This window comes from Chelonoidis abingdonii, chromosome 1, assembly GCF_003597395.2.
Source record: "Chelonoidis abingdonii isolate Lonesome George chromosome 1, CheloAbing_2.0, whole genome shotgun sequence".
NCBI classification, from domain to species: Eukaryota; Metazoa; Chordata; order Testudines; family Testudinidae; genus Chelonoidis; species Chelonoidis abingdonii.
This window is the reverse complement of record NC_133769.1, coordinates 272108694-272121889: the sequence shown is the minus strand read 5'-3', so window position 1 is coordinate 272121889 and position 13196 is coordinate 272108694. Positions and strand designations below refer to the sequence as shown.

General features: G+C 39.5%; 1 protein-coding gene across 16 annotated transcripts in view; it reads right to left on the bottom strand.

Moving 5' to 3' along the window:
• The window catches only part of DOCK9 (dedicator of cytokinesis 9), a 334214-nt gene that overhangs the window by 174742 nt on the left and 146276 nt on the right, over positions 1-13196 (bottom strand). For all 16 annotated transcript variants that reach the window (XM_075061515.1, XM_032771458.2, XM_075061519.1 and 13 more), the window contains exons 8-9: positions 6039-6213; positions 4712-4779 (exon numbers count right to left, since the gene is read on the bottom strand). In XM_075061515.1, the coding sequence (XP_074917616.1) occupies positions 4712-4779; positions 6039-6213 (243 nt within the window). The remainder of the gene's footprint in view (positions 1-4711; positions 4780-6038; positions 6214-13196) is intronic.

The following is a 13196-nucleotide window of genomic DNA, read 5'->3' as shown; positions in this document are numbered from 1 at the left end:
ATGGGTAACAGCAATATCTAATGTATATTTTTTAATTTTTCTAAATCAGCTTATACTAGAGATGCCAACATCTGCAAATGAAGAAATTTTCAAGTGAGTTTCTAACTTAACTCAACTACAGACCTGCAATTGTGCCTCCATAGGCTTGGCCACCTGGTCAATTGGCTGGTCAAATAATGTCAACTGACTGGTCAACTAACCACTTATTATTTGATTAAGGTCAAATCCTGTCATATATTCCAGAAAGAATGCCGTGATACAGGTGGTGGCCTACCTTTATGACTGAATCATGGTGTCATCTGTTAGCAGACCTACTGAAATGTCTTGATCACTCACTTTACTACATGATAAAGCTATCTGTTGGGAAAGTTGAAAATCTTAACTGACTGGAATCTTCTAGAACAAATGTATGTATTTGTGTATGTATATCTTTATTTGCATATCATGCCATCAATATACCTGGCAGTTTACAAAGCACATTAAACAAATTAAAAGACAGGGTCTCTGCCCCAGAAAGCTTACGTCTAAAATGACTAAACAAACATACAGAAATTAACTCAGAAGGGAATGCAGTTCAGTCATTAAACCTCCGCCACCCCCATTAAAGAGAAAAGGGAAAGAGACATTAACCTTCTTGAGGAATTGGCCTGCTGCCTACCCAGAAAAAGTGCACTTAAAAATGACTTTTTTTTACAACACTATGTGTGTGCGTTATTTAATTTCATTTTTCTTTTCTTTTGTTCAATCTTGAATAATGTTCACATTTAAATGCTAACCTAACATTGTTAAAAATGGTAATAACTATTCTTTCATGTTTTCTAACTTCATTTCACTGTGTTTTACATTTTTCTAAGTTGAAATAATTCAGTTGTTTTTTGTAATGAGGCATAAGTATTGTTATAACAATTGAGGCCTATTTTAATAGTTAGCCTAACTGGTGAAAAGTGGATAAAGATTCATGAATTGTTACAATGATCTGATATAAAACGGTTTAAGAAAAAATGTGAGAAGACAGAAGGCCTGACTTAATTTAAACAGTAAGGATCTACTGATACCACTCAAGGACTGTGTTAACATTATGACGGGTAAACAAGAGGAGCAGAAATCAATGAACCAAAATTGGTGTATTGGAAATTAGACCTAACTGTGGACAAAAAGTGAGAGAGGATGAGACTATTCCACCTATCACCTTTTTGGGTCCCTTACAAAAAAACAAAAAAAAGACTTCGGGGAGGAAAAAAAAAAGTTTACTATCTCTGACTGGAAAAAAACAGTTGTTGTGACACTAGACCTTGATATTCCAGTGGGGAAGCTTGACTTTTATTACTGCACCAGTGAGGAACCCAGCCTGACACACGTGAGATCCTGCTCTCTTTTCCCGCCCACCTGTGCTCCTTTCTGTCTCTGCCTTCCCTCCATCTCTTGGCTTTTCACTTGATCTTGAACTGTATTGTGTGGCACCACCTCAATGAAATGAGACTGCCTATCCAGCTCTGCTCAGCCTGAAAAGGACCAGTAAATGAGAGTAACCTGACTAAACTAATCACATGATGTCACTGACCAGGGACGTGAGCTGGGGTCTAGAGAAACAGCTGTAATAGCCAACCTGCCAGCCCAAAGCATCTGTCCATAGCTGACCAATCATCCTATATTCTGAGAATATCAACAAAAGGTGTATTTCCCTCATATTTACTATCCTATCTTTTCTCTCCCTACTGTGCCTGTTTTGTCTAAATCAGGAAAGTGACTGTCATTCCCAACTCGGGTCTGGGAAAGCTAATCAGGGTGTCAGAGCTAAATACAAGGTGTAACAGATTATTAAACAAAGGGTTAACACGTTTCAAGAGACCATTCAAGGTGAAGTGGGAAGTTAACACCTCTGCAGTCATAGGTTAAAGTGGGTTAGTGGTTACAGATTGTCATAATGAGCCATAAATCCAATGTCTTTATTGAGTCCATGATTTTTACTGCTTCAAAAAGAAGCAGACACAGAACTAACGTGGAGATCTAGAAGAATTCTTTCACCAACTCTGCCTCAAAGAATTCTCTCATAACAAGGCTGATACCACCACAACTCCCACATCCCCACTGACAATCAGAAGAAAAAAGAATCATCTTACTGCACATCCCATAGTGGACAAAACCACATACTTGATCATTACACTGATTGCTTGAGGAAAAAAAAATTGTCTGAAATCCTTAAACTACATCCATGACGATCTCTCTAACATTGAGAGGACTGCTATACATTCGCTGAAATCCACCCACCCGATAATGATTACATCAGCAGACAAAGTGGGTGCCATTGTGGCCCTCAGCCGTGATGACTACATCAACAAGGCCAACTGACAAACTCTCCAACACCACCTACTATGAAGAACTCAAAGACACCACACATAAGAATTTAAGGATATAATCAAATCCTTCCTGAAACAACCCCAAGAGAAACTCTGCAACTTCATCCCCCATGAAACCACCCCTACGACCTTCTACATGTTTCTCAATACACACAGAGAAAGGAACCCAGGCAGATCCATCAAATCTAACAATGGCATTCTTACTGATGGAATGTCGGGACTCCTAGAAGTCATCCTCAAACCACTCACCACATAAAGGACCAGTTTCCTCCAGAACACAACCGACTTCCTCCAGAAACTCCACAGCATTAATAACCTCCCTCAGAATACCATACTTGCCACCATGGATGTCAATGACCTTCCTACCCACTAACATCCCTCATAACAACATCACATCCCACCTCAATTATCCACAAGACCATGGAAAAACACTAAATTATCCACCCCAAACATACTGCCAAATTCAGCCATTTCTCCTCACCCATAACAACTTTACCTTAAACTACAAACTTTGTCCAAACCATGGGAACAAATATGGGTACTAGTATGACTCCCCAATATGCCAGCCTCTTGATGAGTGATCTCAAGGAAGAATTTCTGGACAAATGTACCACAAAACCAATCATATACCTGAGATCCAGTGATAAAATTTTTGTCCTCTGTACAGATGACCTAAACTCCCTCACAGACTTCCACCACAACTTTAACCACCACCATGCATCCATCAAACTCTGTCTAGAACACTCCCACGCTAGCACCAACTTCCGGGACACCCTGATCAGCTTCAACAATAGAACTCTACAGACAACTATATACAAGAAATCCCGAGATCACCAAACCTAATTTCACAGATCCAGTAACCACCCCAAACTTACCAAGCAATTTGTTGTCCACAGCCAGGCACTCAGATGATATAAAATATACTCTGAGGAGAAAGTCCAGCATATACGCCTTAACATATTTAAAACCCTCTTCACCAAACAAGGACACTTCCCCAGAGAAGTGGATTACGTCATGGAATGGGCCACACAAATACCCCGAGAGAACCTCCAACCCACATAATTGGTTCTAATCTTCCACCACACAGGGTTCCATTAAACAATTACAATCCATACTCGATGGGGATCCCATCCTACAGACAATATTTCCTGAACCCCCTCTTCTGGCCTTCAAATAACCTCTCAACCTCTCCAAGCTCACCATCAGAAGCAAGCTCCCCATAGTCCAAGACCCACCAACTCAAAGAGGCACCAGATCCTGCCACAAACACATGCAAAACCTGCAGACATATTTCCACTGCTATGATGATCAGTAAACTCCCCCTCAACAGTCCTTTCAAGATCCATGCATCCTACACATGCCTCACATGTGGTGTACCTCTTCTAGTGCATCAAATGCCCCAATAGCAATAATGTGGGTGAAACCAATCACTACTCTCTCAAATGAACTCACACAGAAAAATAAGACAAACTCCATATGAACGATGGGGTGAACATTTCCACAAAATGACCTCTCACTCCTCATCCTCAAAGGAAATCTGCACAACATCTTCAAAAGATGAGCCTGGGAGCTTAAATTCATAATTTTGTAGGCACTAAAAATCATGGACTCAATAATGACACTAGATTTATGGCTTATTATAACAATCTATAATCCACTAACCTTCCTTCATCCTGCAGTTTCAGAGATGCTAACTGCCCATTTCACCTTAAATAGTCTCTTACAACATGTTAGCTTCTTATGTTAAACAATCTGTTTTGTATTTTAGCTGTAATCTTGTATTTTAGTTGTCTCTCCTTCACCAGAAGAAGTCAGTCCAATAAAAGATATTACCTCACCTACCACACCTTTCTCCAATAGTCAATCAATTTCCATTTCAAAGATCTGTGTGTGATTTTCATTATTTTCCTTTTGTGTGTTTCAATCAATAAATTTCTAACCTCTGGCATTAGTTTTATAGTGGGTTTGCCATGGTATTAAGAAGAATGAGATCTCTGTATATCAGACCTGAACCTTGGTTAATGATGTTTAATATTGGACAGTGACTGGTCACGTTAACACCTTTAACTCATTGGGCCCATATGCTTCATCCAAATTAACTTAATAGTATCTATCTAAAGCTTAGGCTACTGGAGACAAAGTCTCACTCTTTTTTTATTACTGTTGTTATTGTTCTAATAAATAAGTGCTTTAAAATATTTGACCATTTTTCACATTATTTGACAATATCTGACCAGTCAACTGACTAATTATTTCTGGACTAAAAGCCCAACCTAGTGCCTCCATAATTATTAAAATGAGATCTCACTTATTTCATTCGAATGACTGATATGAGCTTTAAAGGAATATACTACCTTGGAAATTTCAGGAAAGTAGCTATCTATACTGGATAATGAGCTTTCCATTTTGCTTTGTTCATCATCTGCAATTACAAAACAGAAAATTTTAAAATTAAACAGCCATTAACAACTTCAGGAAAATAGTTTATTTCCAACAATTACATTATGACTGTAATTACTACTTCATCAACAATAATAAATGTTGATATCAACAAAAATAAAGAGCAGACAACTGTGTGCCATTGCCCACTTTCTCATTTTGATTCAGTGATTTCTGTGTTCTTTCCTGTTTGCTGAAGGGTGTAATGCAATTGTTGCAATTCCATAAATGAGTAGTTTGTACCTTCTTTTCCCACATGGACACCAAATCCTTTACCTAACAATACACACAGGGTTAAAGCCTGATTAAAAGAAGGGCTTGTGTACATGAGAAAGTCACACCAGTGTAACTTTTTTTTTTTTCAGCAGAAACTGTGTCCATAGATAAGCTGTCTTATATGTTTATCTTGCTACCTAAATCATAAAAAAGGCAGACTGCTTTCCAATTGACTTAACTATTTTGGAAGGAGAGATATCAATGTAAGGTCCATGTGGAGGCACTGTCATCCTGATATAACTACACCAATTCAGTTAGTCCTCCCACTGCTATCCCACACTGCACCAGTTCACACATGAAGCAACCTGTCTAGTTATTTGCACACATTCCACTGTCCCTGGGTCAACTGAACTGGATGGACCTTCTCCCATGCACTTAAATGCTGCCTGAAGTGGTCCAAAAAAATTTTGTTTGTGACTCACATTCATTGCAAATGTATCATCACAACTACATTCAGGCCTCCATGCATAAATGGCATGGTCTACTAAGAACCAACTGAATTATATGACATAGCAGAAGAGATCACGGGAGTTTAACCTTAAGTACCACATTCTTCTGAAAATTAGCAAGAATGCATGGAGCCTAGCAACAGTCCTTGACACCATGTGTTAACCACACAGAGCGTAATGCACTTAAATACAGGGCTGTGCTGCGTGGATACAATACATTATAAGTGCAGTACCTTAAACAAGTTCATGCACAGCAGTGCATTATTGATTTAGTTATACCGTTTTAATTAAATCAATATAAACTATATTGGTGCAACTTTCTCATATAAACGAGGCTGAAATGGCAAAACTCATTAATTTCACGAGGGCAGGATAAGACCCATGATCTACAGCATTACACAAAGCAGAAATGATGAAGGCACTAGCTGCCAAGCATGACAAATCCTTACTTTAGGATTTTACCTACATCGATGTTGCTCAAATAAATTATACAGCCACTAATAACAATACTACTTACCTTCATGAGATTCTCCATTTCTTTTTTCTTGCATTGCAGCTTCAAAGTTTAGTTGGAGAATTTTGTTTAAAGTAGTTATCCATTCCTCCATTTCCAGTTCACTGTCAGCAGCTAGAAGATAACTACTCTTGTCTTGCATCTTGAGTTCAAAAGCAAAACGTTTCACTTTGTTGTTCTACAATAAAATAAAAAGACCTTTCCATATTAGCCAGCTTTTTCCACCTCCCCCTTCCTATAAACCAGGGCAGGAAACTGTCTTATATAATGTTTTCTGGGGTTCCTCTACGATAAAAAAAATATATACTACAACACAAGTGTATTTTTTCTTTTCTTTTTTTTTTCTTTTTTTTTTTTTTTTAAGTTATGCTTCCTTTTTTCTACTGCTTCATCTTTGGAAAGATTTTTATAGTGTAGTGACAGTCTAAACCAGTGGTGAGCAACCTGCAGCCCACAAGGGTAATCTGCTGGCAAGCCGCCAGACAGTTTGTTTACATTTGCACGGCTGCCCACAGCTTCCAGTAGCCATGGTTCACCATTCCCAGCAGCCGTGGTTCGCCGTTCCCAGCCAATGAGAGCTGTGTAAGCAGCGTGGGCGGCAGTGACGTGTTGGCTGCTGCTTCCCACAGCTCCCATTGGCCGGGAACGGCGAACCACGACCACCGGGAGCTGCGGGTGGCCGAGCAAATGTAAACAAACAAACAAACTGTCTGGCGGCTTGCCAGCGGATTACCCTGACAGGCCGCATGTGGCTCGTGGGCGGCAGGTTGCCCACCACTGGTCTAAACACTGAAAGCAACCTAATTTACCTAGGCTTTTGTTTCCTACCATCACCCTATTGACGATTTCAAACTAAAAGCAAATGCAATGTGCAAATAGGTACACTAAAAATCTCAGTCTACAGGTATTTATTTAAATTGCGTGAATGCCTTCAGTAATAAAATTTGTACAGTAAAAGTTCCCACCTGTATGAATGTCCTTAGATCAAAGTTCAGAAGCAGGAAACCACCTCGCTAACATTTTAGGTATGAGAGCCCTTGACACACCACTGGCAAATAAAGACCAAGAGGAGTGATCTGTTACAGTCGTAAGTCAACTTTTTGAGTGCTCTCTTTTGGCTGTACTTTTTCATAAGCAACGTGTTAGGGAATTAGTCCTGCTTCCTCACTTCCCCAATCAACGCAGCCACCTGTTCTGTAATTATAATCAAGACTTTATATACTCCGTGGCCAGCTTCACCTGCATTCTGCAAAAACAGCCTTGGATTCTCTGGTGCAGCCAATTGGAAATTCTGTGGTTGCTTAATTTTAATTAAAAATTTACATTTAATGAATTAAACATGACTGTAAGTAATACAATTACTACAATAGCCTTATTTATAGTTTTATATTAAATTCAATGTCCCCACATTTTCAATATATGCCACAGATCTTTATTCTAATCACATAAAGATAGAGTTCTTAGAAAGAGAAGCTAGAGGTTTTGTCAGCAGAAAAAGTAAGGAGAGGTCAGGTTATTCACTGTACAAGGTAAACGATCTCTCCTCCTTCTTTAAGCAGTGTCCCTATGGGTGGTCCATTTCAGGATGTGTGTGCGCCCGTGCACTCTTGATCGAAGAATTTTGTCAGCAATGTCCACAGGCCCACATGTGTCCTAGATATCCTTGTTCTCTGGGGAGCTGACCTGCTCGATGAGCAGTGTCTGATAAGAGGTGTTCAATGGGGAAGGAGGTAGAGGAAGGGGCCATGGAGAAGAACTGTATTGCTCAGCCCAACCTGATAGTGTCTAAGACCCAGCTGTTGGAGATAATCGAGACCCGAGCATTGTAAAAGCAAGCCAGGCTATCTTCAAAGGGGTGGGGGAACCACTGGGTGGAGTAACGACTGGACCAATGCTCTGGAAAAAGGAGTCAAAATGGTGCTTGCCCTGTGCCAAAGGAGGGCATGTGGAGTCCTCAGCTTCAGCCCGATTGCTTCCTCTTGTGGGATCTATCCCTCTTTCAAGGGTACAGTACCAAGGACCTCAAGGTAGCCCTGGAAATCTTGAAGGAATGCAAAGTGTCAGTCCCGTCCAAGAACAAGACTTAGCTATCAAAGGGCAAGTCCTCAATGAATTGCTGGACATCCAGAATGATCCCAGATGTTTTGCAACCAGGAAGTCCTCCTCACAGTTACCACCACAGCCACAAACCTGGCTGAGGTGTCCACAACATCCAGGGCAGAATGCAAGAACTTTTTGGCCATCAAGCAGCCGTCTTCAATGAACTCCTGGAACTTCTCAAGTGAGGTCTTGGGCAACTGTCCTTGAATTGAGCCATACTGACCAATTAAGGAAATCATACTTGACCAGCAAAACCTGTTGATTTGCGATCAACATCTGTAAGGACAATGAGGTATAGATCTTCCTGCCCAGAAGATCCACCTGATTGAAGTTTTTGTCCTTAGGGGTAGACTTGAATCTTCCCCGCTGGGCCCTGTTGTTTACCACCATTATGACCATTGGTGGCCCCCAAAGCTCATCAGGTGATGTGAAGCGGGAAGATGACAACTCCAACTCAGAATCAGAGCCCTAGGACCTCAGTGTACATGCGAAAGTCACACCAGGCATCGCTCTAGCAGATCTGTCAGTGCCAGATCTGATTGCGCCTCCTCCACCAGGCGACTTACGAGGAGAAGTTCCCTAGCTTCCCGAGTTTGAAGTAGGAATGAGCAGCAGATGGAGCAGCTGGCGCCAACATGGGCTTCACCAAGACAATAGAGACAGCAGTGGTGCTTGTGACTCACAGAGAAGGAGCGCTGGCATGTAGAACACCTTTTGAAACCAGCTTGCTGGGACACAGTCCCCAGGATGAGGGAGTGCCCCGCAAAAGGAAAAAAGTCCAACAGAGGCGATCTAAATGACTAAAAACTGTCAGACAACTATATACAACTAGAAAAACTATTTGTACAAAGAATGGACAAGAACTCTTAGCAAGCTAAGAGCACCGAGGAGCAGCAGTTCTGATTCTAGCCATGCAGGAGAAAGAGGGAACTGGAGTGGTGTCAACCCACACAGACTCTTAAAGCCTAGGATGCATCACATGGCTGACACATGTCACACATGCCTGTCAACAGACACTACTACGAGCAGTTCCAGCTCTAGAACATGGCATGCATATGCACCCACAGCTGGAATCCACATAGAAAAAAAGAAGATCTAAGTTATGTATTGACCTGGCTAAGTGGGATTGGAAGGACCCTATATTTGATGGAATTTGTTTCTTGAGATTAGAAGGACCCTGTATTTGATGAAATAGGTTTTCAGTAACCATTCAAAGTCTAATGTCTGGGTGCTGAGCCAAGAGCTAGAATGCCTAAGGAGACTGCATTTTTGGCTTCTTGTTAACCCGTGTGGTGAGACAGAAGTTCATTTTTGTTACTGGCTTGGGTAATGATAGAGTAACCACCGGTTTATGGTGAGTCTGACCTATTTCTCAGAGGTCTGTCCTGAATTTGATATTCTCAGCAGTGACTCACTGAGGCATAGTGACTTATTTTACAAGCTCAAATCAGTGTGGTACCTAAAAGTCAAGTTCTGGACTTTTCTTGTCGTACATTCCTGTTAGTAATTAAGAATTTGCAGTCCAAATTCTCAAGTGCCTTCAGCTGCATCTACCCAATCTTACAGTCTTCAGAGATGGAGCACAAGTGTGACTGGCACAAAGCTGCTTAATTAACAATTATGTTAATATATATGAGCCAGAAAAGAATTAACTTTCTCACAGCTGTGCTGGCTCTAAAAAGTTAACAGTAAAACTTTATTTCTGTTATGAAAGTAAATAGATACAACTCCAGATAAACAGAGGCAGCAGCTCTGTTGACTAAACATGCTACCATTTTTTAAAAAGTCACTTTCTTCACAATGACCACAGTTTAACGCCACGTCTTATTCTATCCTGAGCTGTGCAGATCACCAGAATATGAGTAAAGGAGAATAAAAATATGTAAGTAGTTTCTTCCTCCTTCTTTACCAAGGATGGGGGAAGGATGCTGGGGTCCAGAGCCAGTGCAAATACACAGCACCTCCCTACAGATGACACCTGCCCTCCTATAAGATGCCCTGGAATATGCCACTTTTCTGTGCGCTCTTTTGGTCTGTTTTGTGGCCAGCACTGGTAGGGGAGGGGAAGAGACATACAATTAAATAATTTGGGAGGAACTCTGAGGGGATCTTTGTAAAGATTTCAGAAACCTCTCAGTGCTTTTTAATCAGAGGGAATGACCTGGGCCTTAGTTTGCAGGGCAGTAACCTAAGAGACTAAAAACAATTGACTCATTTGGGTTAGATTATTTGTATGTTTATTTAAGTGGTTGAACTGCATATTATATGGGCCTATAGTCCATTTGCTGCATGTCACCTATCAATATTATATATGTACTAAAGGAATATTTCATCTCTATTCTCAACATTTTTATACAGTCAATTGAAAAACATTGCAGCATGGGCTCACCAAGATTTTTCTCACTAACACAAGAGGTGATAAGGTTAAAGCAGTTGAAATGTCCTCCTTACAAACTTTATAAATAAAGAAAACTTGGTTTTGATTATTTTAAGTTTGGGTGTACAATTCATCATTTTTAAAATTTGTTTTGGTTGCATCCCAAAGGCCATACTCAAGATTGGGGGTCCATTGTGGAAAGCACTGTACAAACACACAGAAGCATCCAGTCCTTGCTACAAAGAATATCTGATGTGAAACAAGTACTCTGTGCCCCTATGCTACAAAGACTCAGATATGTGCTTAACTTTAAACACTGAGTATTCCTATTAATTTCAATGGGACTACTCATACTGCATTAAGTTAAACATGCAAGGCGTCTTTGCAGGATTTGTTGCAGATATGTTCTTTGAGTTATGGACTGTCTTTTCAGTATATGAGCATACAGTTCCTATCGAACTGAGGACATGTTCCCCAACTGGACCTCTAGATAATATTGCAATACAAATACTAAAATGCATCAAGTGCATACAGCAAATTATTGTAGGCAACAGGGGAGGCAGGACAAGATTAATAGTAATAAAACCATACATCTGCACAGGGTCACTGTGTGCACAACCTCATGGTCCAAAATAATATGAAAGGTTTTTTTCCTCCAGCTCCCAAAACTGCTTTTTAACTGAGCTATTGGTTGATTTCTTCCTGGCTTCTCAGTAAAAGTGGGTATTGACGAGAGATTTCATGTTTTTGATATTTTACTGTTAGTTCAGTTAGTTAGTGGCCTTTAAATCCAAAGTGCCAAGACAAATTAGTATGGATGAATGTCTTGTGCAATTTAATTGATTATAAACTTGCATGAGTCAAAAGTGCAAATCTTAAACTGATGAATATATGTTTTAGTCTCCCAGTAGCGAGACAATAGTTAAAGTTGTGTCAGAATTTTCTATTTTACAGATTCTGTACCTCTGTTTCACCTTTTTACAGAAGCCTTTTTTGTAAACATACCATGAGGAATTTCCAAATTTCAGCCATTAATAATTATGTATGGCATTGTCTCCAGTGTGTATTTTGTCTGAATGTTGTTTTCAGGAAATTTGGGGAAACTGGAACACCAGAAAACCCTGATTTTTGCCTCCCCCTTTCCCTGCACACACACAATGTGCACAATTACTGTCCTCAGCCACTTCCTGAGCAGCAGTACTGAGACATCACAGATTATCAGTCACACTCTCACTCCACTTCACTGGCATTCTGGGAAGTATCACTAGGGCCAGGGTTGTCATAGCAACAGCTGACTGTGATAACTGATTTATATCAGACTACGCTAACATTATTACAAAGAAAGGTCACAGAACTGTCATGAAAGCATATTGTGTTTTCAGAAACTCGCACTGTACTCCTTTAGTTTGTACTGTAATAAGTTACATGATTTCTTTTAAAAGGGTAATTATTTGCTACTTTCTTCAAAAAGGGTTACATGAAAATAAGATAAAATTACACCTCCTTTTCATATATACTGTTTATATGCTTCTTACAAACTAGGGGCTATAGTTTTTTTTAATATTTACATTAAAAAAACAAGAAATTATAAAAAAGTGAGTCTATTCACTCGTTACATAATTTAAAAGAATTATTATTTAGAAGTTGCAGTAAAACTGAAGTTTTGTTCATGAATATAGTTTACTTTCAAAACATTGGTCAACATGACAGTGGTAAAATAAGGAACATCATCAAGACAATAACGATAAAACATACATTGAAGACAAAACATTTGCAAGTGCCTTATTTAAACAGTACATATATAAAATATTTTCAATTTGAAAACTAAGAACATTCACAAATTTTGTTTAACATTAATTAAGTTTGCTTTTATTAATAAACAAAACCATAAAATCAGGAAATAATTAAAAGGTTACAAGAAACACTTGTTAAGAAATGCCAGAATGAATGTTGCCCATGCAACTTTAATTCAGCCTCTTCTAAGTATGCATTATGATAATGTATTTAAAGATTTTTTTTATTTTTTTTTTTAAATACACACAAGACCCCTAGTTCATTCAGTGTACAGGATGGATCTACTCTGAGGATCATTCAGAGATTTGGAGTGAAGGAGTATGTTGTTTGTAGGATCCCTGCCTCTTTTGCTGTAGAAGGTGGAAGGTTTGTAGTGAATGAGGCACGAGACTGCAGAAAGAGAAAGGACAGCCTCATGATTAGGGCAGTTAAATGCTGCTCTGGAGACTTGGATTCTATACCAACTCCTGCTATCAAGTTCTTACGTGATGCTGGACAAACCACTTACACCAAAATTTTCATATAGTCACTTCTGTGTGTAATTAAAAACTATATCAGAATGCATACACACAAGATGGGAAATTAAGGTTGCATGGGCAATGTTCATTCAGGCATTTCCGAACTTCAGAGTGCTCATCTTTGCATCCTTTTAGTCCTTAACTTTTTGTTTCCTAATTTATGATATAGTTTATTGCTGAGAGCAACCTTAACTAAGTATTTTGTTTGTGAGACAAGGCGGATGAGGTAGTATCTTTTATTGGACCAGCTAGTGTTGTGAAAGAGACAAGCTTTCAAGCTTACACAGTGCTCTTCTTCAGGTCCAGGAAAAGTATTTAGAGTGTCACAGCTAAATACAAGGTGGAACACATTGTTAAGTATACAGGGTTAAC